At 40.8% G+C, this 27,512-nt stretch overlaps 1 protein-coding gene across 4 annotated transcripts in view; it reads right to left on the bottom strand.

Annotated features, from left to right (window-relative positions):
- The window catches only part of NF2 (neurofibromin 2), a 101,837-nt gene that overhangs the window by 60,454 nt on the left and 13,871 nt on the right, over window positions 1–27,512 (bottom strand). For all 4 annotated transcript variants that reach the window (XR_005213989.1, XM_037816806.1, XM_037816805.1 and 1 more), the window contains exons 2-4: window positions 6,927–7,052; window positions 3,871–3,993; window positions 1,807–1,890 (exon numbers count right to left, since the gene is read on the bottom strand). Coding sequence is in view for 3 of the 4 variants with exons in the window: in XM_037816806.1 (XP_037672734.1) it covers window positions 1,807–1,890; window positions 3,871–3,993; window positions 6,927–7,052 (333 nt within the window). In the remaining variant the exon portion in view is untranslated. The remainder of the gene's footprint in view (window positions 1–1,806; window positions 1,891–3,870; window positions 3,994–6,926; window positions 7,053–27,512) is intronic.

The following is a 27,512-nucleotide window of genomic DNA, read 5'->3' as shown; positions in this document are numbered from 1 at the left end:
AAAGACAGCCAGAACATCCTCCTCCATATGAACCACATATGCCGTCTGTGAATCACTTTCATCTTCCAATTAGTAGGATCCAAATTAGTAGGGCTTTCCTACAGTGAAATCTGTTTAAGCAAACATCTGGTTCCCTGAAAAGTGATTTTTTTCACAGGTGGCCTTTGAATTTGAGGCCCAAAATCCATGCAAAGAAAACGTGGCCTTTTAGACTGAAACCCTTCAAAGAGAAGGACTGTCCTTGAGAGTGTGGATCTTCCCCCAGCAGGGCAGAATGAGTGCCGAAAAGGAACAACTCTAGACTGGGAAGAGCTTGGATTTAATAAAATGACAACAACTGCTTCATCACTGTCAGGGTGATGCTGATTGAAAGGACACATTTTTCCTGTTATTAATATTCTTAATCAAAGCATAAAAGGAAGCACATGTTTTAGTTGAGCCAAGGCCCATTTTCTGTATTCTCAATTATTCATTTTTCAGGGCAATGGAATAGGGGAAGAAAAACTCAATCCCAAAGTCAAGAATTCTGCCCTTACGTTTACCCAAGATAAGCAAAATGACCTTAGAATCACCGGGGGCAGATACCTAGAGTGTCTACCTCAATGAAACAGTCAAGAACCTCCCAAGTCCTGGGGATACTCAGCAAATATTAGACTAGTCATCAAATGAGTAAATTGACTTAGGGCTTCTGTTAGTCTGACTAGCATTGCACAAACTTTTTTTTTCTTTTCAGTTGACAGGCCAGTAATTTCCTGGTTTTGATCTGAAATTGTATTAAGCTACCAAAAAAGTGAACTAAGAAGTTCACTGTGTCTTATAATTATTATTAGTGTCTTATTAGTTTTTCTAACATTATAGGGAAATGGCTTGAGGGACACCAGTAACTAAAAAAGAAAATCATAACTAAAAAGATTATACTTCAAAATCACAAAAAATCAAGAAGCCCCAACTCTGGGGACATCTTATACTGGGGTGAAAGGCAGGAGGAGACAGGGGACCAGGTGAGGGTGGTGTGTGACTGAAGTAGGAAATCTGAGGAACACCAAGCACCCTGAGCTGACCCTCTACTTGGTCTTATAAAAACAGAAGGGACAGAAAGCCAAGACCAGCAGCCTCACTCTTGGTCTGCAGTGATTTCTCTAGCAAAAAACTTTCAGCCAACCAGACAGCTCAACTGGGTTCAGAGGACCACAGAGCCTGCAGTGCCCAGCCATAATCATGGCAGAAGGTCCATCAGGGGCCAATGAAGTGGGGTATTTTCTGGGGGTATGGCAAGGTCCACACACACACAGGGCACTGGTTCGCAGGAGATGAGTTTGGAATGAGGACCTGGGCCTTTCTGGCCTATGGGCTATATATCTGGCTCAAAATGGAAACCATAAATTTATTTTCCTCCTTAATAAAAAGAGAGATTGGTCCAGTGAATATAATTAACCACACATGCATAATGAGATTACACAGAAAATTCATCAAGCCATACACTTACCATTTGTGCACTCTTCTGTATGTATGTTATACTTCCAAAAAAAGTTTTATGAAGAAGACTAAAGTGACCATTTACACACACACACACACACACACACACACACACACACACACACACACTTTCTCTCTCTCTCTTTCTGTCTTACAAGATTACACAAAAGCTGGGACAGCTATAGTGGTTCCCCCAAGTCTACAAGTCCCATAACATCTCCTTTTTTGGGGGGGCAAGTTTCTCTGAAGTCCAGAAAATGCAAAGAAACAGTAGGTAGAAGCAATCCCTTGGCACACGTTAATACCCAGGAAGAATGCCTTTGAGCCTACCTTGGCCTGGACAGCGTAAGAAGCCAGAAGCACAGAAGCCTCGGGAGGACAGTAGATCTTTTCATCTAAAATCTGCTTCTTTACCTGAAAGGGTCAAGGGAGACATGAGACAGTACGTGTTGAAGTGAGCCAAGCAGGCTGGCCACAGCAGATGGCTGCAGGGTGTTCTAAAGAGGGCTGCCAAACTAGCCTGGTAATGATTTTTCTGACAAAGGATACCATTTTTTACAGACGCAGACAGGTTAAGAGTTCAGTCACTGAGAAATTATTGGGAGGATGGCTGTGTGCAAAAACCCCTTATCTCTTCTCCTCACAATCAAATGCTGAAGAATAAAAACAATCTTCATTGATAAAACAGAGCCTGACACCTAGGCTAGGACAGAGGAGAGCTGTGAATGCCAGATGTGTCAAAAGCAGCTCGGTGGTGATTGGAGCCTCAGCCCCTGCTAAGCACTCTGAGCGCTGGAGGAAATGGAGTTGCCTTTTAAGTCTTAACATAAGACAGCAGTCACCAAGGCCAATGAGTTATGACTGCAGGAAAAAAACATTACTTTCAATGAGCCTGCTTAATGGAAAAAGAAGGCAATAAAGTTTGATTGATTATAAACTTTTAAGTACACGTGAGGTCCAGGAAATATAATTCTTAAGCCATAGTGTTGAACGTACTTATCTCATTGCTTTTAATTTCTTAGAATGGTGCACTGTGTGATGTTTCAGACACAGAGGCAAGAAAGCCACATGAAGTGATGGCATGCTGAAATAAACACAACAGAATAGTCAACTCTCTCTTCATAGATGTCAACAGTCACCCAGGTTCATAAAAATAGTAAATTCTACCTTCCTCAGTCACAAAGATGCTCTAAAACTTCAGCATAAGGGAAAATCTAGCCAAAGTCCCATGAGGAATGGACACCGCCTTCCAAGTGCTTTTATAAGAAAGCCACTTCCATAACACTAGGACATCTGGGGCCTAGGAGACCATTATATGGTTTCATTCAAACATAAAAGTTCTTCTCAGGTTTTAAAACTGATTTTACATTCTTACAGAGAAAACAAAACCTGAGACGTTTCTGAAGCAGTGTAACTTTCTAATCCTTTGGTTTCTTTTTAAAGTGGTAACATGGGAAGCCACACTGCAGAAAAACTGAAAGGGCTTCCCTTTGACCTGAAAATGTTGGAAAGAATATATATATATGGCAAACTTTTCTGTAAAAGAAATTATTTGGGGGTTTTAGTTAATATTTACTGAACACAATATAATTACTGGAGGCCTATGTAATGGGCTACACGTCAACTTCTGGAAAATCATGTATTCACACACCCCACCGCACTCTTTTACTGACAGTGAGCACCTTTGGGCACACAAGGCAGCTCCAGCACCAATCTCTGTAACTAACCATGAAATTGGGAAGGGTTCTGACCAAGCAGTAAGAACACAACCAAAACAGAGACAACCACCGCCTCCCACAAGATGGTCAACTAGCAAACTCTGAACCTATATAGATCTCCTAATTCCATCAATTCAATTGAGCAATTACTTATAGAATACCTGCTGTGCAATCAGTGAGGCTTGCTTTTAAGGAGCTTACAATCTTATGAGGGAATAAGGGAGAAATAAGATAGTTACAGTCAAGGAGTAGCATGAAGCACAGGTGTGGTATAAGCCAAGTGTCACTAAAGCTTCCAGAAATTCTGTCTTAATGAGAACAAATTTTAAACTTTCAGAACTGCTGCTTTATAAGAATCTCTAGCCTTTCTTTGCAATTACTGAGAACTTTTAAGTTATCAAAAAGAAAAAGCAGGAGCCATCTTCAAGGAGGTTTTAAGTTAGATAGCTACTCGTATCCATTCTTTCAAAATCACAATTTTGCAGTTTCATCTGACACCAATTCTCATCACTCAAATATAGTTCTATTCTGAAGATTTTTCCATTACAGAACCAAAGGGACTGACTTTCCAGAGGCAGAATATTTCCACAATATGAAGGTGTTTGTGTTCAACTCCAAGGGTTCTCCCAGGCTGACTCTGCAACCAGAATTAGAGAAGTAGCATGGACTAGTGTACCTGCAAGAAGAATAAATGTTGCGTGATCTCCTGAACCAGCTCCTCCTCGGCATTCTCAGGATAAAATTTGGCCAGAAAATGAAAGGTAACTGGCTCTTCCTTTGAAACATCATGATCCAACACCTGCAGAATTGAAGAGCAAAACACGCTATCTTGGCACCTCTTTCTCCCATGCCACCACCAAAGAGACTTGTACAGGGAGTATACATAATTTCTTTTCCCTCTAAATTCATCATATTTCCCAAAGTTGTGATTCTACAGTTTGAAGCATTCACAAAGCCCTATATAACAAGAGATAATATTCACTTCACATGGCATTTCTAAACCAAATTAATCAGTATCCCCAAGGAGTGAGTGGAGCTAAGATTACTAAGGCACAAATACTCTCAAGGCCATAGAAAGGGTTAAAAACTAGAAATCTATAATTCAAAGGTCTCAGGTACTATTTTTTATAGCTGAAGGTTTTTTAATTTTCTCAAGTAGTAGAATCTTACTTTATTTTTTTTTCTTATTGCCCACCTCCAATATTTAGGTCTATGTTGAAATGGAGCTTAGAGACAATGAACCAGATCTTTCTGAAATCATCCAAATGCTAACTAAGCAATACAAGTGAAATGCATCCATCATGGCAACCCTTTGTTTCAAGGAACCTCCAGAGATGCCTCAAAGAATGCTTAAAGAACACAGTCAGTAAATCACTGCCTTTAATCTTTCCATCCACCCCCTGAAGAACTTGAACTGTCTGCTTTCCAGAGGGCACTTCATTTCAGGACACAAACACACCATTTCATTTCAGGACACAAACACACTATGAGGCCCCACTAGCATGTACCTAATTTAGCTCTTTTGAACAGCAGGCTCCATGGTTCCTGATGCCTCAATCTAGCATCGTTTTATGTGATTTAAAATTTACTTTGCTGAGTGTGCCAGTTTGAATGTATTGTGCCCCCCAAATGCCATTATCTTTGTAGTTTTGTGGGGCAGAAGTTTTGGTGCTGGTTGGATTTGCTTGGAATGTGCCCCACCCAGCTGTGCGTAATGATTCTGATGGGATGTTCCCATGGAGGCGTGGCCCCGCCCATCCAGGGTGGGCCTTGATCGGTGGAGCTATATAAATAAGCTGACGGGCGGGGGGGGGGGTTAGGAAACGGAGTGCAGTTGGGAGTGATGTTTTGAAGAGGAGCAAGCTTGCTAGAGAGGAATGTCCTGGGAGAAAGCCGTTTTGAGGCCGGAGCTTTGGAGCAGACGCCAGCTGCCTTCCTAGCTAGCAGAGGTTTTCCGGACGCCACTGACCGTCCTCCGGTGAAGGTACCCGATTGCTGAGGTGTTACCTTGGATGCTTTGTGGCCTTAAGACTGTAACTGTGAAGTGAAATAAACCCCCATTTTATAAAAGCCTATCATCTCTGGTGTTTTGCATTCTGCAGCATTAGCAAACTAGGACACTGAGAATCACAGAAAGATGTAGAAAAGTTTTGTTATCTGTGACACATAACTCTCTATGCTCTACCCAAATTCCAGGTGGCAATGCCCATGTCTCAGTTTGCTAATGCTGCAGAATGCAAAACACCAGAGATGATAGGCTTTTATAAAATGGGGGTTTATTTCACTTCACAGTTACAGTCTTAAGGCCACAAAGCATCCAAGGTAACACCTCAGCAATCGGGTACCTTCACCGGAGGACGGTCAGTGGCGTCCGGAAAACCTCTGCTAGCTAGGAAGGCAGCTGGCGTCTGCTCCAAAGCTCCGGCCTCAAAACGGCTTTCTCCCAGGACATTCCTCTCTAGCAAGCTTGCTCCTCTTCAAAACATCACTCCCAACTGCACTCCATCCGGTCTCTTTGAGTCAGCATGTTTTATATGGCTCCACTGATCAAGGCCCACCCTGAATGGGTGGGGTCACACCTCCATGGGAGTATCCCACCAAAGTCACCACCCACAGCTGGGTGGGGCACATTCCAAGCAAATCTAACCAGCACCAAAAACGTCTGTCCAACAAGACCACAAAGATAATGGCATTTAGGGGACACAATACATTCAAACCGGCACAGCCCAGGAGATTCAAAAACTCTCACTGACTATGGCACAAAGTGGTTTTTATGTTCATTGAGAATTCCCATATGAAACTTACAATGAGAAGGAATTCTGATGTGAAGACTCAGATTACCGTGTACATACCTGAACACAATTTGAACATTTGAGCTTAGACTCAAACTGGTAAAAGGTAGATTTTCATTGCTTATCATGCCACATAGTAGATAATAACTTCAGGTAGTTAACTGTAGGTGGCATCTTTTGGGGTAAGAATTAGACACTGACTTACTTTGTCTTTTAGGTGCCTTTTAGGAGTTACTGACAAACGTTTATGACCCTGCTCCCCAACCATCTTCTTACCGAGGTAGACTGGTAAATAGGTAAGTGTGCCTTTGTGTGCACCTAGGCACCCATGTAAAGCAAGTTCCCCTAAGCAATATCCATTTCACACCACATTCCAGAATTCTCCACTGTGTCTCAGAAGCCCCAGAGAATCCTGAGGTCAAAATAGACACAGAGATCAGGGCACTCTTTATTCCCTTCAATTTGCATCAATGATTAACTCAAGTTGGGCCGTGGTGTTTCTCTAAAAGACTTAAAAATTCCCTCGGGAACATAAGCCCCAAGGGAATCTTTCAAAGAAATAAACTGCAAAAACTGTGCGCACTTGTGTGTGTGTGTGTGTATGAAGGGAATAGCAATTTTTATTCATAAAGCTTGACTAGTGGTTCAGTAAATTGAAGGGCATAAAGCCAGAAGTAATCAGCGTGGTGACAATGGATAAATAAGCCAGGATGGCAACAGTTAAATCTTGGTTCATACTGCTTGCCTTGGAGAGTCTGTGAGGAGTGGGAAACCTGTGGCACCTCCAGGACCTGCTTTCTGCACTACTAATTTAGGAACTTGCCCCCTTCTATACTGTGTACATGTAATACTCCAATGATGAACAAATAAATGAGGTGCATGTTCAGGAAAACACAGACAAACACCAGCCCCGCTGGTTTCATCAAATCCAAAGCCCAACCTTCTTGTCCATTTTGAGCCAGGCCACAGTGTCCTTGATTGTGTACTGCAGTCCAAAGAACCAGGTTTCCCGAAGTCCCAGGGTCCGGCACACCAAGTCAAACAGGTCCTTCCCTTTCCACTTCATCTGCAATATAACAAACCAACAGGGAAGGAAATTATAAGCAAAAATCATAATCCACTCTCACAAGAGCCTTTTCTTTGTACTCTCTCCTCAGATTCCAAAAGGCAGGGATGACATTAAGATGGCTGATGAGCACAGAATTCCTAAATAATTTTAAAAGCTTCCTACACAAAACCATGAGTAGGAAAATACCAATTAGAGCTTAATGGCTTAATCACTGCAAAGTATACACAATACCTCCCTTGGACAGTTCCTTACAGACCTTAATATCCCCAAAGCTGCTAATTTAGGAAAGCTGGTAAATAAGTATACTCATTTAGGAGAGTCCAGCCTCTTGAGTTAACCCAGGGATTTGGCTAGCTTCTAGGGTCACTAATTTCCTTGGGATTTTGTTGCTGTTGACTTTTTTTTTCAATCCATTAGTCTGACCTTTGATAAAAGGCTAGTGTTTTTTAGTTTAAAGACTGGTTTTGCTAGAAGTTTTTGAAAAGCAATATAGGGGAGGAAGACATAACCAAAGTCATAAATCATGGAGAAAAAGAAGCATTAGAGACAATGAGTCCAATTACAGGTCTCTCCTATCACAGATGCGGAACTGAGGCCAAAGGGAAGACAACTTGCCATAGTCACAAAGAACAATTTCAAATTCTCAGTATCTAAACCAAGGTGACAAATAGACACTAATACACTGTAGTGTGTTTATCTTATAAGCCTCATTTTAAAAGGACCTGAAGCAATGGCTGCTAAACCCTTTTTTCAGCTCCTCAATCTTGCAGCCAGCCTGAAAAGCAAGTTCAACATCTTAATAGAGAATGCAGCAGCTTAGTAAATGTTGCCACCTTGTGGCTTTACCTGGAATGTTCCTATACTACCTCTTAGCTGCTGTTTGTGTCCATCTCCCCATCACCCCCGCAAAGTATCAAGCAGACATTCAAATGCCCACCCGGGCACATTTATGATCACGAGACACATCACAGAAATGGTGGCCACAGAATAATCTTGGGATTCAAATACCACATCACCAGACACCAGAAGAACAAGACCACTCAACAGCACAATCGACTGTCTTCCTGCCCAAATCTCTACCCAAAGTCCTGGCACACTGAAGATGTATACTGAAAAGCAATGGGGAAAAAAATTGAGGTTTAGAGACTTGTTAGAAAAGCAAGAAGGAAAAAAAGTGTTTCCTTGCTGTCTGGTTGGCTTTTGCTAAAACCTGATTCCACAGGGATTTTTCAAGTAGGTCTTCAATATTAATATACATAAATGAAAAAAGTGCATTCTGTATGAGGTACATAAGTGCTTGAAGTGTGCAACAACTTTTGTCCTGCTGGGGGCTGTTTCTCTTATTTGTCCTTTTACGTCTGCCTCTGTCCCCTTCTCTCTGACTATGGAGGGAACCCTGAACATAACAAAGGTGGAGTCTTTAGGGATTATTCTGAAGACAGTAAAATAAAATGATGTGTTTTATTAAAAAAAAAAGATTATCTCCTTCCCACTTCTGTAAGGTTTAATAATGCTTGCAGGCACACCCATTTCCCAGCCAGACAATAGGACATAGGGTTTTTAAATTCACAGCAGGTTTTAATTCCTACAGGCAGACTTCACTGAAGAAATGTTATTTTGGAAAACCAGAAGCTTCAGGATGCTGATTATCCTCTTGCCTCTATTTTAAGCCGGTACATAGTATATAAATTATAAATGACTACCTTGCTACAAGATAATGTAACACTAAAGAACAGACATTAACTTGGAGAAGTTAAACACCCAAGGGCCAAGAAGATCAAGGTAACGATTCCCAGCTGGCCATAACTCAGACCACGGCGGGGCCTGTCTGAGTGGAGTGTGCCCTGCATCTAAACGCAGGCTGCCAAGGGAACGATGAGTGAACTTCCTGATTTGGGAGTTTAAATTCTCAACATAATATTGTATTTATAGTATTCCTGTATATTCCTTTACTTTTTTGTTTTTAAAATGCAAAAATATCTTTGTTGAATGCAAAAAGAAAATGCCTTTGCCCCTACGGAGCTTTCAGTAGAGTGAAGATACAGGGAAAAATTCTCACACGGATTCAGAATGCCCTACTCAGACTTTTAACTTTGAGATTCAAAGAATCGTAGAATGTCAGTGTTGGAAATGAGCCTGAGTAATCACCTACTGTTTTGTACAAATAAGGAAACTGAGCCACAGACTCTTCACCAGCAGACACTGGCCTTTTTCATGGGGACCTTTTCCTGTTCTGCGATGTTCCTTCCTTCTTCTTCACAGCACATCCCAGCCACCACATCCAGTATCTGGTGTACTGACCCCCAACAAGAAACAAAACCCTTTCTCAGTAGGCCCAGATAGGCCTCATTTACAGCTCGCTGTGAATTAAAGCCTCTGTTACCTCCTATTTAGCCTTTCAGCAAGTATTACAGAGCACTTCTTGACTGTCAAGCAATGTTAGACGCTGAGGATACAAAACGGGGTAAGCATGGTCCCTGCCGGAGACACAGGCAAGGACCGAGGTCAGAGAAGGTTTAAAGAACAAGCGAGAATAGATGAAAGAGGGGAGGAAACAAGCATTTAAAAAAATCATGATCTCTACAGGGAACTGCAAGTCTCTGGCAGAGCTGAAACAGACAGCCTGAAGCGGGAGGGGGCATGGTGGGAATGTGGGCGTGATGCTGGGCCAGGTGGGAAAGCCACAGAGTCTTTGAAGAGTCTTGGGCAGAGGAGCGATGCGATCAGATCTGCATTCTGGAAAGTGCTCTGACAACAAGGTAAAGAACAGAATGGAGGAAGGGGGCATAGAAGCAAGAAGGCCTGAAAGGAGGGCAACTCCTGCCTTAACGAAGGCAGTGGGAGGGAGAGAAGACAGCCTGAGAAATGGAAAAGAGGCAGTCACAGAGTTAGTGCCTGAAAGCCTGTGGGGACTGGAGGAGAAAGAATCAAGAGGGACACCCATATTTCTGGTTTGGGCACTGAGTGGTTCCACTAAAGGAGAGATAGAATACAGAAGTGGCAGCAAGATTGGTGGTGGGGTGTGGGAGGGAATAGATGAGCAATCAAGCTTTAGACAAGAAAAGTTAAGGTGCCTGAGGAAACCAGGTAGAAATTTCCTAAATATATCTGATTTAAAGCCTCAGCTCTATTATAAAAAATAATCTTAAAGTAACTAAGTAGTTTTTCTCTTCGACTGACTGTAATCTCAACATGTTGTTACCTCTATGAGGTACTTTTCACATACCCTTGGGACTGAACTTATGAGGCTTGCTTAGTCTTTCTAATTTGGGTTTCTACTTTTAAAAACAAGAGCTGCTGGTCACAGTTGCTCCCAGTGGCTCTCAGGACACCCTGTGGCAGGGAGGTCTTGGGTTGTGAATTGGCTGACTCGCCAGTAATGTGACTATGGTTTTCTTTTGTTTTATTACTTGCCCTCCGTGCTGGGCTGACGCTGTAAAGTGATTCATGGTCATTTGAATGGCTCTGTCGATTGTAGGCACCTCAGAAAAAAAAAAAGCAGTACTAGTCATCTCTCTCTTCCCCACAGTGCCCGGCCAAGTGCATACATACAAGATACAGCAAACAGTGTTCAACTGAACTGACCTGACTACTTTGAAAACCAAAGGCTTAAGACTTACAGCAAAATTAACCCTCATTCATTCACTCCTTCAACAAATATTTGGTGAACATACATTATGTTCAAGAACAGCACAAAGCGCAGGGGATAAATGGTGAACAAAACAGATGATCTCAGCTCTGACAGAACAGGACTAGTGCAGAATGAGCCAAGTAGAAATAATCACTTCCTTCACATTGCACATAAAAATTAACTCCAAGTCTGGTTTTCAGCACTACAACACTCATGAGTGCCACAACTGGGATACCAGGGGTTGTAGGAACCCCTACGAAGGGACCTGCTTGGTCTTGGGAGTGTAGGAAAATGACATCTAAACTGACTCCTGGTAGGAAAGAGGAGCCAAATGAAGACTGGGCTTGTGGAAGGGGTTGTAAGTGGGGAAATATGCTCCAGGCAGAGGGAACAGCATAGGCAAAAGAGAGGTCTAGAGGCAGAAGAGAGTTTAGACAGCTCTTGCAAGAAATGAAAGTGTTGTAGTTCAGTTTGCCTGGAAATAGAGTATCTACTGATGCGTTTCCAAAAGGACAAAGCTATTGTCTAAATCAGTTATTTGTTGACTGTCTAATTCCATCTCTCTCACCTGCACCACAGAACACAGAAAGTTATCCAAATGACTATTTTCTCTATTCTCCCAAGGATGGAATATAATGAATACCAGTCTGGACACACAGGAGAGAAGTTAAACCATTACACATGACAGATGCCATATAATATTAGGGCTTAATTCTTTCAAGGAACCAGTCTAAAAGGCACAGTTAGGGAATGGTTACCTAATGTTGGTATGAATCATAGCTCTGTCACTGTGTGACCTTGGTAAATTATTGAACTTCCCTGGGCTTCAGAATGGGGATAGTAAATAGAACCTATCTTAGAGGATTGATCTAAGGATTAAGTGCATTAATACATGTAAAAAGTCTGAAACAGTGCCCAGCTTATAGCAAATACTAAATAAAGGGTAGTTATTAATTCTAACCCTGCCTCTCCTTATATTATCAAGTGGCACTGTTTAAAGTCTCTCAGTTCTGTTTCACTCCACAGATGATGGATGACAGATCAGAAAGGGCACCATCAATTCTCATCGAGCTAACCAAACTATCACTCAATTGACAAACATTTATTGAGTACCCAGTATGTCCTAGTCATTGTGCTCAGCACAAGAGATAAATGATGAATTCAGGACAAGACACTGCCCCTATTTATGTCTGGCAGGGAAGACAGGTAATGGATGACAAAAATGCATCCTGGTAAATGTTAACAGAACAGGGTGCTGTGGGAACACCACCGGAGCCTAGAGACTTGGGGGGTGAGGGGCTTCATTGAGGATGAGCCTATTTTAGCTGGGTCAAGAGCCAGGTGGTAGTCTGTCCTGTGGTGAAGGGGCTGAAGAAGGCGAAGTCATGCCAGCCGGAGGGAACAGCATGTCTGCCACTTGGGTCCAAGCTGTTGCACAGTGAAGGAATGTTCTTTGCACTTTGCTAGTATTTGACAAGCAGCATAATTATCCTATGTACAGTACTGAATGTTCAACACCGTACTGAATATGCAGGTTCAGCCCGATGCTCTGTGACAAGGCTGAATATCCACAATCGATTAGGACCCAGGTTGTTCAGTCACTGGTTCAGAGCATCCTGTAACAATACCTGTTGGGATCTCTAAGAAGTGTATGACTAGTGGGATGAGTCATATGCGTATTATTTTGTTAAAGTATTTCCTTTTCTGACACCTGATAGAATGTAAGCCTTTCAAACCTTGCACTTATACTACCTAAAGGCCCTTTTTATTAGGGTTTATCATTTTTTCCTCAACAGACTGCCAAAAACAATACAGATTCTAGTTCTGATTAATGTTCATTTAAACCCATATCCTTCCATCCAGCCACAGTGATCAAACTGCTCTACAAACAGCACCACAGCTCCTTGCCTCATCTCACCCTAGAGAAGCAGAGGGAGGCTTAGAGGCAGATGCTCATTTTGCCAACAGAAAATGAGATGGAGGGAGGGAGAACGGTGATTTGCAAGGAGAAGAAAGGCAGGAAGGAGCACAAATCTGGACTCCACTGTGTGCAACCTCCCGCTCCATAGGCCTCATCCTCCAGATGCCCTTCAAGCGGAGGGGCTAATGGCAGTGAGTCTGGAAGTATAACACTTCTTGCCGTAATGGCTGTGCTTGCCCACTACTTTAACACACTGTGGTGTTATTTCATAGATACATACTTGTGCCTATATCAAAGATACATGTGCATGAACTTTATAAACAGGACTAAGTGCTGTCAGCTTGTTATTTTTTGTGGGGGCTGAATTTATGAGCTTTACTCAGAGTGAAGTGCTTGTAATTTATCAACCTAGAATGTTTTAAGTAAATAGCACTAAGCACTTACCCTTTGCAGCAGGAACGTATCTGGAATGCAGCACTTTTCTGTTATAGGAAGCAACTGGCACCAATACCGTGGGGCTGACTGAGGTTTATTAACTGGGTAAGCACTGTAAGTGAAGTCTATTGACAGTCATTTTACAACTGGCTAGTTGTAGACTCACTATCCTAAAAACGGCTGTTTGTTTTCTGCTTAGCAGACTTCATGTTTCATTTCTCCCCCTGCTTTCTTTGGACCATGGAGCCATCAACAATATAATCCCTTGCACTTGCTGATACAACTGTGTAGGCTGAGTAGGAACCCAGCCACAAGATGGGAAAAGGCCAGAGCTAGAAAAGGAAAACTTCCTTGAAGAAAGAGAACCAAATTTGGCTTTTATGTATGAGTGAAATGCCTAAGAAATAGAACCCACAGAGAATAAGCTAACAGAGAAGCAGCATTTCATGTCACAGAGGTCCATGGGACTAGACTATTGACCACACAAGGAATGCTATTTGACTGGCTGTGTACTCCATAGAAGATCAAAGAGAACTGGAAAACCCAGGTCTTTTCATGTATTCGCTTATCAGGGTTTCTCCCAATTACCTCACAAGCTGCCCTTAACATTTGCCATGAAAATTCTCAAAAGGTTAGCTCCCTTAGAGATAGAAGCAACAGAAAGAACCATGCCTTCCAAGGCTGCCCAGGCTCCGATGCAGAACATCGGACGGTGATGACAGTGACTGTAATTTCCCCGCTCACTGTTGATCCTTCACTGACTTTTTTTTTTTTTTTTATCATCATTTTATTGAGATATATTCACATACCACGCAGTCATACAAAACAAATTGTACTTTCGATTGTTTACAGTACCATTACATAGTTGTACATTCATCACCTAAATCAATCCCTGACACCTTCATTAGCACACACACAAAAATAACAAGAATAATAATTAGAGTGAAAAAGAGCAATTGAAGTAAAAAAGAACACTGGGTACCTTTGTCTGTTTGTTTGCTTCCCCTACTTTTCTACACATCCATCCATAAACTAGACAAAGTGGAGTTTGGTCCTTATGGCATTCCCAATCCCACTGTCACCCCTCATAAGCTACATTTTTATACAACTGTCTTCGAGATTCATGGGTTCTGGGTTGTAGTTTGATAGTTTCAGGTATCCACCACCAGCTACCCCAATTCTTTAGAACCTAAAAAAGGTTGTCTAAAGTGTGCGTAAGAGTGCCCACCAGAGTGATCTCTCGGCTCGTTTTGGAATCTCTCTGCCACTGAAGCTTATTTCATTTCCTTTCACATCCCCCTTTTGGTCAAGAAGATGTTCTCCATCCCACGATGCCGGGTCTACATTCCTCCCCGGGAGTCATATTCCACGATGCCAGGGAGATTCACTTCCCTGGGTGTCTGATCCCACGTAGGGGGGAGGGCAGTGATTTCACCTTTCAAGTTGGCTTAGCCAGAGAGAGAGGGCCACATCTGAGCAACAAAGAGGCATTCAGGAGGAGACTCTTAGGCACAAATACAGGGAGGCCTAGCCTCTCCTTTGCAGCAACCGTCTTCCCAAGGGTAAAACTTATGGTAGAGGGCTCAACCCATCAAACCACCAGTCCCCTATGTCTGTGGTCATGTTAGCAACCACGGAGGTGGGGTAGGCGAATACCCCTGCATTCTCCACAGGCGCCTCAAGGGGGCACTACATCTTTTTTTTTTTTTTCCTTGTTTGTCTTTTTTCTTTTTTTTTTTTTTTTAACTTTCCCTTCTTTTTTAAATCAACTGTATGAAAAAAAAAAGTTAAAAAGAAAACAAACATACAATAAAAGAACATTTCAAAGAGACCATAACAAGGGAGTAAGACAAAGACAACTAACCTAAGATAACTGCTTAACTTCCAACATGTTCCTACTTTACCCCAAGAAAGTTACATAATATAGCAACATTTCAGTGAACTTGTTCCTACTACATCCATCAGAAATTAACAGACCATAGTCATTTCTGGGCATCCCCAGAACGTTAAATAGCTTATCTGTTCTTCTTGGATTATTGTTCCCCCTTCCTTAATTGCTCTCTACTGCTAGTTCCCCTACATTCTACATTATAAACCATTTGTTTTACATTTTTCAAAGTTCACATTAGTGGTAGCATATAATATTTCTCTTTTTGTGCCTGGCTTATTTCGCTCAGCATTATGTCTTCAAGGTTCATCCATGTTGTCATATGTTTCACCAGATCGTTCCTTCTTACTGCCGCGTAGTATTCCATCGTGTGTATATACCACATTTTATTTATCCACTCATCTGTTGAAGGACATTTGGGTTGTTTCCATCTCTTGGCAATTGTGAATAATGCTGCTATGAACATTGGCGTGCAGATATCTGTTCGTGTCACTGCTTTCCGATCTTCCGGGTATATACCGAGAAGTGCAATCGCTGGATCGAATGGTAGCTCTATATCTAGTTTTCTAAGGAACTGCCAGACTGACTTCCAGAGTGGCTGAACCATTATACAGTCCCACCAACAATGAATAAGAGTTCCAATTTCTCCACATCCCCTCCAGCATTTGTAGTTTCCTGTTTGTTTAATGGCAGCCATTCTAACCGGTGTTAGATGGTATCTCATTGTGGTCTTAATTTGCATCTCTCTAATAGCTAGTGAAGCTGAACATTTTTTCATGTGTTTCTTGGCCATTTGTATTTCCTCTTCAGAGAACTGTCTTTTCATATCTTTTGCCCATTTTATAATTGGGCTGTCTGTACTATTGTCATTGAGTTGTAGGATTTCTTTGTATATGCAAGATATCAGTCTTTTGTCAGATACATGGTTTCCAAAAATTTTTTCCCATTGAGTTGGCTGCCTCTTTACCTTTTTGAGAAATTCCTTTGAGGTGCAGAAACTTCTAAGCTTGAGGAGTTCCCATTTATCTATTTTCTCTTTTGTTGCTTGTGCTTTGGGTGTAAAGTCTAGGAAGTGGCCTCCTGATACAAGGTCTTGAAGATGTTTTCCTACATTATCTTCTAGGAGTTTTATGGTACTTTCTTTTATATTGAGATCTTTGGTCCATTTTGAGTTAATTTTTGTGTAGGGGGTGAGGTAGGGGTCCTCTTTCATTCTTTTGGATATGGATATCCAACTCTCCCAGCCCCATTTGTTGAAAAGACCATTATGGCTCAGTTCGGTGACTTTGGGGGCCTTATCAAAGATCAGTCGGCCATAGATCTGAGGGTCTATCTCTGAATTCTCAATTCGATTCCATTGATCTATATGTCTATCTTTGTGCCAGTACCATGCTGTTTTGGCAACTGTGGCTTTATAATAAGCTTCAAAGTCAGGGAGTGTAAGTCCTCCCACTTCGTTTTTCTTTTTTAGAGTGTCTTTAGCAATTCGAGGCATCTTCCCTTTCCAAATAAATTTGATAACTAGCTTTTCCAAGTCTGCAAAGTAGGTTGTTGGAATTTTGATTGGGATTGCATTGAATCTGTAGATGAGTTTGGGTAGAATTGACATCTTAATGACATTTAGCCTTCCTATCCATGAACATGGAATATTTTTCCATCTTTTAAGGTCCCCTTCTATTTCTTTTAGTAGAGTTATGTAGTTTTCTTTGTATAGGTCTTTTACATCTTTGGTTAAGTTTATTCCTAGGTACTTGATTTTTTTAGTTGCTATTGAAAATGGTATCTTTTTCTTGAGTGTCTCTTCAGTTTGTTCATTTCTAGCATATAGAAACATTACTGACTTATGTGCATTAATCTTGTATCCCGCTACTTTGCTAAATTTGTTTATTAGCTCTAGTAGGTGTATCGTTGATTTCTCAGGGTTTTCTAGATATAAGATCATATCTTCTGCAAACAATGACAGTTTTACTTCTTCTTTTCCAATTTGGATGCCTTTTATTTCTTTGTCTTGCTGGATTGCCCTGGCTAGCACTTCCAGCACAATGTTGAATAACAGTGGTGACAGCGGGCATCCTTGTCTTGTTCCTGATCTTAGAGGGAAGGCTTTCAGTCTCTCACCATTGAGTACTATGCTGGCTGTGGGTTTTTCATATATGCTCTTTATCATGTTGAGGAAGTTTCCTTCAATTCCTACCTTTTGAAGTGTTTTTATCAAAAAGGGATGTTGGATTTTGTCAAATGCTTTTTCAGCATCTATTGAGATGATCAACTGATTTTTCCCTTTCGAGTTTTTAATGTGTTGTAATACATTGATTGTTTTTCTTATGTTGAACCATCCTTGCATGCCTGGAATGAACCCCACTTGGTCATGGTGTATGATTTTTTTAATGTGTCTTTGGATTCGATTTACAAGTATTTTGTTGAGGATTTTTGCATCTATATTCATTAGGGAGATTGGCCGGTAGTTTTCCTTTTTTGTAGCATCTTTGCCTGGTTTTGGTATTAGATTGATGTTAGCTTCATAAAATGAGTTAGGTAGTGTTCCATTTTTTTCAATGTTTTGAAAGAGTTTGAGTAAGATTGGTGTCAGTTCTTTCTGGAAAGTTTGGTAGAATTCCCCTGTGAAGCCATCTGGCCCTGGGCATTTATTTGTGGGAAGATTTTTGATGACTGATTGGATCTCTTTGCTTGTGATGGGTTGGTTGAGGTCTTCTATTTCTTCTCTGGTCAGTCTAGGTTGTTCATATGTTTCCAGGAAATTGTCCATTTCTTCTACATTATCCAGTTTGTTGCCATACAGTTGTTCATAATATCCTCTTATAATTTTTTTAATTTCTTCAGGATCTGCAGTTATGTCACCTTTTTCATTCATTATTTTGTTTATATGGGTCTTCTCTCTTTTTGATTTTGTCAGTCTAGCTAGGGGCTTGTCAATCTTGTTGATCTTCTCAAAGAACCAACTTTTGGTGATATTTATCCTTTCTATTGTTTTTTTGTTCTCTATGTCATTTATTTCTGCTTTAATCCTTGTTATTTCTTTTCTTGTACTTGGTTTAGGACTGGTTTGCTGTTCATTTTCTAGTTTCTTCAGTTGATCCATTAGTTCTTTGATTTTGGCTCTTTCTTCCTTTTTAATATATGCGTTTAGTGCTATAAATTTCCCCCTTAGCACTGCTTTTGCTGCATCCCATAGGTTTTGGTATGTTGTGTTCTCATTTTCATTCGTCTCTATATATTTAGCAATTTCTCTTGCTATTTCTTCTTTAACCCACTGATTGTTTAGGAGTGTGTTGTTTAACCTCCAGGTATTTGTGAATTTTCTAAGTCTCTGATGGTTATTGACTTCTAACTGTATTCCATTGTGGTCAGAGAATGTGCTTTGAATAATTTCAATCTTTTTAAATTTATTGAGGCTTGTTTTATGTCCCAGCATATGATCTATTCTGGAGAAAGTTCCGTGAGCACTAGAAAAGTATGTGTATCCTGGTGATTTGGGATGTAATGTCCTGTAGATGTCTGTTAAATCTAATTCATTTATCAGATTGTTTAGGTTTCCAATTTCCTTATTGGTCTTCTGTCTGGTTGATCTATCTATAGGAGAGAGTGATGTGTTGAAGTCTCCCACAATTATTGTGGAAACATCAATTGCTTCCTTTAGTTTTGCCAATGTTTCTCTCATGTATTTTGTGGCACCTTGATTGGGTGCATAGACATTTACGATTGTTATTTCTTCTTGCTGAATTGCCCCTTTTATTAGTATGTAGTGGCCTTCTTTGTCTCTCAAAACATCCCTGCATTTGAAGTCTATTTTATCTGAGATTAATATTGCTACACCTGCTTTCTTTTGGCTGTAGCTTGCATGAAATATTTTTTTCCATCCTTTCACTTTCAGTTTCTTTGTGTCCCTGTGTCTAAGATGAGTCTCTTGTATGCAACATATTGATGGTTCATTTTTTTTGATCCATTCTGCGAATCTATATCTTTTAATTGGGGAGTTTAATCCATTTACATTGGACGTTAAAACCGTGAAGGCATTTCTTGAATCGGCCATCTTATCCTTTGGATTATGTTTGCCATATTTTTCCCTCTCTCTATTAATATCCTTTATTGTACCCATACCGAATCTCTTTAGTACTGAACCTTTCTCCAAGTCTCTCTGTCCTGTCTTTGTTTCTCTGTCTGTAGGGCTCCCTTTAGTATCTCCAGTAGGGCAGGTCTCTTGTTAGCAAATTCTCTCAGCATTTCTTTGTCTGTGAAAAATTTAAGCTCTCCCTCAAATTTGAAGGAGAGCTTTGCTGGATAAAGTATTCTTGGCTGGAAATTCCTCTCACTCAGAATTTTAAATATATCGTGCCACTGCCTTCTCGCCTCCATGGTGGCTGCTGAGTAGTCACTACTTAGTCTTATGCTGTTTCCTTTGTATGTGGTGAATTGCTTTTCTCTTGCTGCTTTCAGAACTTGCTCCTTCTCTTCTATGTTTGACAGTGTGATCAGTATATGTCTCGGAGTGGGTTTTTTTGGATTTATTCTATTTGGAGTTCGCTGAGCATTTATGATTTGTGTATTTATGTTGTTTAGAAGATTTGGGAAGTTTTCCCCAACAATTTCTTTGAATACTCTTCCTAGACCTTTACCCTTTTCTTCCCCTTCTGGGACACCAATGAGTCTTATATTCGGACGTTTCATATTATCTATCATATCCCTGAGGTCCATTTCGAGTTTTTCAATTTTTTTCCCCATTCTTTCTTTTATGCTTTCATTTTCCATTCTGTCATCTTCCAGGTCACTGATTCGTTGTTCAACTTCCTCTAGTCTTGTACTATGAGTGTCCAGAATCTTTTTAATTTGGTCAACAGTTTCTTTAATTTCCATAAGATCATCCATTTTTTTATTTAGTCTTGCAATGTCTTCTTTATGCTCTTCTAGGGTCTTCTTGATTTCCTTCATATCCCGTACTATGGTCTCATTGTTCATCTTTAGTTCTTTGAGTAGCTGCTCTAGGTGCTGTGTCTCTTCTGGTCTTTTGATTTGGGTGCTTGGGCTTGGGTTATCCATATCGTCTGGTTTTTTCATATGCTTTATAATTTTCTGTTGTTTTTGGCCTCGTGGCATTTGCTGAACTTGATAGGGTTCTTTTAGGGTTTGTAGACCAGTTGAAGTCCTTATCTCTAATTTATCAGATCTACAGCTTCGTGGAGTACACTTTCTCTAACTAACCAGCAGGTGGCGTCCACGAGCCACCTGTTCTCCACAAGCCAGATCTCACCTGCTTAGCCTTTTTGGTGAGTGGGGGAGTGAGTCTTGTGGGGCCCAATTGGTGTACCAAGCTTGCGTGTGTAGTTGGTGTTGCCTGCCCTGTATGTGGGGCGTGTTTCTGGGCAGTCGGGGAGGGGGGGTGGCCCTAACAATCAAATCTCCCTGATGATCCTAGAGTTTTAAGGCTGCTGCAATAGTCTAATCCTTCAGTTCAGTCCTGCCACAGTTTGTCTCTGCCACTGACCCACAAGTGTTTGGTATTGGCGTATGGCTCCTGAGACTTGCAAGTGGGCCCCTCTTCCAGGCTGTGCACCCCGGGTCCTCTGTTGAGGGATGACTGTGCTATGTCACAGGTGAGTGCCGTCCCCCCAGGGCAGTTCTGGGCTGCTGGGCTGTGTTGGGAGGCTCCCAGTCTGCTCAAATGATGGCTGAATGGGGCTCTGTTAATTCACACTGCTCCCCCTTCCCAGCTCTGGGACATTCAGCTGAGGTTGCAGGGAAGGCTAATGTCCACGCCCAGTTTTGTGGTGTGTGCCTGTTATTTGAAGCACTTCCGTCACACTGGGTTGTCTGGGGCAGCTCTGGGCTATGGGGCTGGCGATGGGCAGGAGTGTTTCCTGTCCACCAGGATGGTGGCTGTGAGCGGACACCCCCCTTTTCTTGGGAAGTTGTGTTGTTTAGTGAATTTTCTCAGCCACTGGATTATTGCCTTTTGTCTCAGAGCTCTCTTAGTTCTGCTCTTGACTTGACGTGCCCAAATTTCAATTCTTTGAAGCTTTCTGTATTGAGCTTCTTAGAGTAATTGTTTTAGAAAAAGCAAAAAGGATTTAAAAAAAAAAACAAAAAAGGCCCTCCTCAGAGATCTAATGGGTTATTGAAATGCTAATAGACAAAGCAACCAGGGCCATTAAGGAAAGGTGCACAGGGCAGAGAGATCAGCCTTGCTTCGGGATTTGCATATGCGCCTCAAGGCCTGATCTCCGCCCTTCCCCTTTCTGTGTTCACCAGAACTCCAAAAATCCTCTGCTTTTATTTTGGAGTTTTTCGTGTTGTTTTTTTTCTATGCCTGTCTCCTCTCTGCTGGGCTGGCTGCTCTCAGAGTCTCTGGTGTCTGGTCTCAGTCTATCTGTGGTTGGAGTTTGAATCAGTAGAATGAGTTTCCGATAAGAGCAGCCACTGCAATTCTCCCTTCTCCTTCCCGGAGCTGACAGCCCCTCCTCCCCCGGGACTGAGCCTGGCAGGGAGGGGCGCGGGTCCCCTGGCCGCAAAAACTTACAGATTTCGCTGATCTCAGCAGTTCCACGTTTTCATGAGTGTTGTATGAAGTATGCCCAAAGACAGATTGCTCTGTGGTGTCCAGTCCACGCAGTTCCTGGCTTTTTACCTACTTTCCTGGAGGAGTAACTAAAACATACAGCTCACCAGTCTGCCATCTTGCCCCGCCTCCCCCTTCACTGACTTTTACAGTCATGGATGGCATAGAAAAACCAATTTATAGAAGACTTGAGAATTTATCTTAAGATGCTAATGTACCAAATCCAAACCCAAATACAACTTTTATTTGTCCAGTATTAAAAAACAGATGTCAAATACCTCAATTTACCAGCTAAACACAATGGAAAGAGTTATAACAATGATTTTGTTATGCAGCAAGTAAATAATGAATTCCATTAAAATCTATTCCAATTAATCAAAGAGGATGAAAAAGTGTAGTAACACTGCTGTAAAACTGACCCTCTCACCTCAGAAAAGCAGGTTTTTGTGTCTCATGAGCTTAAACTGCAAAATTGTCATACCGTTTCCTTTTGCAATTAAAGGATACACCACTCCTACTCAGCCATTATTTCTCAACATGAGGAACAGAGGGATCCTCCAAAGAGAAACTGTATCTTAGCAAAAAAAAAGAGATCCATTTTTTCTACTCTACCATTCCCAATCCCTACATCCTTCATTGAAACTGGGGTCAAATCTCACATACCTGAAACCTCCACTTTGCAAAAAAAAAAAACAAAAAACAAAAAAAACAACCAATTCCAAATTCTTGCCCTATCAGTATCTGCCATAATCAACCACAGCAAATAATTTTCCTCTCCTAGTCCTCCAGTCATCTCTGTTGTTATACTCTGTTGTTATATTTATCTATTTAAACTATTGGTTTCAAGGCCCCCTACCAATTGCTTCCTCCCTCCTTCAGTCAGTTACGTGCCTAAAATTCTGCCCTGCCTTGTTACAATCCAGCCTTGTTTGCTCCCAAGTCAGCAAACCTAGTGCTTCAATTTATCAGTAAGCAGACCTTTCTAAGATCTAGTCCTTTATTTCTCAGCTGTCCCAGGCATCTTCCCCCTAGCCTCCATACAATACAAGATACATGAGTAGTATACACTTTTACATATTTGGAAAAATAAGGTGCCCATCTTTTCCCCAGACTGCTATCTTTCCTGCAATTCTGAAGATCACAAACTCCTTGAAAACAAGGGCTATGAGGCACACATACACACACTTTAAGTCTCCCAGAACCCAAGCAAGTGCTGCATAATCTGTGGACACTCCATAAATGCTAGTGGTTGGCTGCTGCTGATGATGATAATGATGGTGTTAACTAGATGAGGCCTCTGAATAGAACAGTCTTCTATGTAATGATTGCAATGAAGCAAGAATTTATGACACTCCTTATTAAAATTCTAATTGCATAATTAGGCCTTAAGGTATATATTTTCCCCCTTTGGTGACACATACTGATTTCCTCTCTCTAAAAATACCTTGGCAAGGAAATCAAAATCTCAAAGAACCAAATAAGAAAATTTTCCACAGAACAAAAGAGACTAAAAAGAAACAAATCACAGCACCTTGGGCAGCCACAAAACAGAGGTTTTAAACTCTGTTAAGTCTTTCAAAACAAAAAGAATTATAGTTTTTTAGGGAAAAAAAGTACTTATGTTTGAAGCTTCTGGCATCTGTCCCGCTGAAGTGGAGAGAGACTAAAGGAGCAGCCTTTAGGGAGGTAACCTGGATCCTAGACCCCTCCTTTTACCACAAATAGCCTATAACTTTGGGTGAGCCACACGGCTCAGCTGAGCCTCAGTTTCTTCATCTGTAAATCTCTCATGCCCTGTACAATGCCTAGATTTTATAATGCTATAAATACAGAAGATGAGGCTCTTGAAAGTTGGCTGACAGATGACAAAGCAAAAACAATGCAGTTATGATGCTATAAAAACAATATAACCCCCCCAAAGCAAAGAAGGCAATATCTATCTTTGGAATTTAGCTCACAACATGAGTGCAATCATAGCCCAGTCAAATAGCTATAAAGCATCCAAACCTGCTGTGTTGGGTAAGTCACTTAACCTTTTTGGGTCTCAGCTTCTTCAGCCATTAAGTGGTCTTTCAGGATTAACACCCTCTGAGGCTATGAGATTGAGATGGTTTTGTGAAAATCATATAGTACTTTTTTCATTACAACTGTTTTTCTTTTAATTCTTTAACATCCCATTCCAAATTGTAAAATCATTTTCAAAGATGTAGATGTACTTAAAATTAATTTATGTGTGGTTTCCATATTCTTTTTCCTTACTAAAGTTCTACTATCATGTTCCTTACTCCTAGTAACCAAGAGATGACTATAATAATGAACTCTTTAATGTAACAAAATGGTAATTATAATGTCCCTGAAAAATAGAAGTTTTTAGCACCTAGCATACTGTTGATATTCAGTAATAATCAATGAATACTAATGTTTGAAATACAGAGAATACTAATTCTGCAGAGAGCTACAAACAGGAAACAATAGTAAATTCAGTGCAGACAGATACAAGCTTAAATTTCAAATACCTAAACAGGTAAACTAGCAGACTATAAAATATAACCCATGATTAAGTATTATATAACTGATTAACTACTGATCTAAACATTTAAAAAATTCTAGTTTGTACTTCAGTCATTCCTTTGAAAACAGCTACAGGCATAAAAGAAATACAGCATAATCCATTCGTGCAAACTAGTTCATGCAGAACCCAGACCCTAGGCCAGAAAGAAATTCTACACATTCCGTTTGTTTCTTGCTGTTCAACCTTTGGATCAGGTTTCATGGTTATCAATGGTAGTGACACTTAGTTTAACAATATCAGAAAGTGTAGGAACGAGTGGGTAGGACTGTAAACATTTCTGCTGATGGATGAGAACTACTGTGGGCTGAAGACTTTTTTGAACATATTTATAAGACATTTAATCTCAAACTCAATATGAATAGGATAGTATATAAATACACGATTGGTGAATTTAAAACCACAGATCAATTCAGATAAGTTCAGTTACTACTCTGGACTTCAACTTTAAGCTTTATTTGAAAGTCAAACTATCAAAACTACTGAAACTAAAACTGGCCAAGGGAATGGGAAAGCCCTAAGTAACTCACTAACGACATTTCTGTGGATTTTCAAAAGCGAAGTCCAAATTTTGCAAAGAAGAAAAAAATAGAGTTGCAAGAGGGAAAAAGGTCCAATTTCTTTATAAACGATGTGCTCTGACCCAACCTAGTGGTGCCAGAGTGATTCTTAAACTGGGACAAGTACCTTGAGTCTCTCTGCACAGGTGACAGAAGATTTGATTAAAGATTTTTCCCCTGAAATCAGCACTACTTTGTAAATAAATTCTTATGTGCTAAAATGTATTAAAACATGTGGACTTAGAATCTAAATTAGACAAAGCACAGACAGGACAATAGAACACATCATCCTATAACAAACCAGACAAGCGTTACCAGCTGGCTAAAAAGAATAGCAGATCTGAGAAAACTCAACTCAGGGTTTTAAAGACACTTAGAAAAAGGACCTCAAATGCTTTAACTTCTGAGATTAAAAATAAACAATCACCAAAAATGTTCTTAGGCAAGTATATAAAACTAGCATAAATAACTGAAAAAGTCATCAAAAACTTTACAAAAAATTTCCAAGTGACAAACTGGGAACAAAAAAAGGAGAATAATTAACTATGGCAGAAATCAGAAAAAGAATTCTGATATCATAGGGGACATGTAGCTAAACAGAGATCAATTATATAGCACATTAAAAATAAAAAAAGAAGATCCTTAAACAGGAATATGGCATAAGGTAAACATTGAGACTAACTGAGAGTCTAGGAAGTCTACAATTACAAAGGCATGGGCATGGAAAACCTGAAGAAGGTTCAAATGGCGTGATTAAAGGAGAAAATTCATAGTGCCTCTAGCATAAGGCCCTCCCCCTCTTTGTCCCCACATTCCCATGCCCATGACAACACAAGAAGCTAGTATTTACCAAGTGTGCACTGCAAATCAGGTCTTGGGCTATGTGCCTATAAAAGTCCACCTCATGCAGTCCTCAAAACAACCCTATAAGAATCTTACTATTATTTTCCTCATTTTACAGATATGGCAACTGAGGTTTAGAGAAGTCCAAGACTACTCAGGCAGCAGGTGGCAGTGGCAGGTCTTTCACCCAAGCCAACGTACCCCTCCTTCTATCAGGACATCAGCTCTTGTTCCCCAAGCAATATTCTTAATATCCTCTAGCAGATTTTTCTCATACCTATGTGCTCAAATCCCTAGATGACTTCCTACCTAAGCAGGAAATATGAAAGAGAGAGGAGCGCAATCAGCCTCTTATGCCCACATCTTGATCACTAATAGAATATTAAAGCCTGAGGGCCTTTGAAATCAAGTCCTTCCCCTCACTTTTCAGATGAAAATGTGAGGTCTGAGGGAAATAAGTGACATGCCCATGCTCACCTGGAAGTCAGGTGTTCAGACATTCAGTTCAGGATCTCAATGGTTTCACAGAAGTGACACCCGACTGCATACAGGGACCAGATACGTGCCCTCCTGAGTTTGACTTTGGCCAGGTCTGAAGCCTGAGAACTGCCTCCTGCTTGGCTGGCCTCAGGACTTTATGACCGGCCCTGGACCACAGTACCTCCTGAATCTTGGGCTCAGCAGGTCTTCTACTCCCTCAAGATCACAAAAGACCTTAACCCTGGCCCAGGCATCCTAGTGCCCCAGGTCTTTGGATTCACCAGAACTTTACATCTGCTTAGTTTTGTCCCAGCCCCCAACTTGCCCAGCTAGTCCTGCTGTCCAAGCTGCTGTCTGGACAATACCTGGCGCAAGGCATTCGTCTTCTAACCAGGCTCCCTATTTCCAACCTTCCCTCCCACCCAAACATTCCAAAACATTTTCTGCATGCCAACCATTTGAAATCACTCTTCCAGTAAAAACCTCAAAGCTCCCTACTGCATCTGATAAATACAAGCTCCTTAACTGGCCTTCCAGGGCTTCCAAAATCTGACCTGAACATACCAATTCAGACATCTCTCTTTCTCTGCCCCCCAAACCACAGGCATTCCCTTCCACTGCCAGAACATCCTTCTCCCCTGCATCTGAAACACAAATGTGCCTTCAAAGCTGGGGGGTTCCTTCCTGTTCACCCAACTGCACAGTGATTCCTCTTTTCCTCTCATTAGGAACATGCCTCTCATCTGATATATCTTTATCTATATCTATATCTGTATCTGTATCTGTATCTATATCTGTATCTATATCTCTCCTTTGGGCTATCTTTTCACAAGTGTCCTGTTTCTCTAACTAAATTATGAGCACCCTGGAAAGATGAGACCTTCCCTTTTAAGAGCTTTCTGTATGCTCCAATGCCTTAAATACTCGTTGCTCCAAAACTTAACTGTGGGGGGTGGGGGCAAAATTCAAAGAAAGTAAAGAAAATGAGATATTGTAGTCTGAACAGACAACTAAAAAGTAACTTTTCAAAGTACATGAAAGTGTCTCAGAGCAGAGATGTTAACCAATTGCTATCCATGTGGACACACCAAATATAATTATGAGAAGACACCAGGATGAACACAGGGAAGAACCTTCTGACCACAAAGCATGTTAAATATGCAAGTAGAAAATACTTAACAGTTGCAAAATAAGTTTCAAAATAAGTTTCATTTTAGGCAATGCCAAGGAATTCCAAGTAGATCATGGCAAGTGAAAAAGATTCATCTATGGAAAATTGTCCGTTTGATTCAAAGACAAACTACACATTGAAGCAACAGAGCAAGGTCCATTAGTCACACCATTCACCAGCTAAAAAAATACACCCACTGGCAAGTTTGCAGAATGCTTCTGAAATGGTATTCATACCAGATGCAATAAATAAAATAATGTGATCAACAAATATTTGTTAACTCAATAAATCCTTTGAAAGATCACTTATCTCCATTTTTTTCCCTATTTATGTTCTCTCTGGGTTTTTAACATTTTCTCTCCTTGTTTTACTTCTACTTTCCTTGTTG

Source organism: Choloepus didactylus, chromosome 23, assembly GCF_015220235.1.
Source record: "Choloepus didactylus isolate mChoDid1 chromosome 23, mChoDid1.pri, whole genome shotgun sequence".
NCBI lineage: Eukaryota > Metazoa > Chordata > Mammalia > Pilosa > Megalonychidae > Choloepus > Choloepus didactylus.
This window is presented reverse-complemented; position numbering and strand designations above follow the sequence as displayed.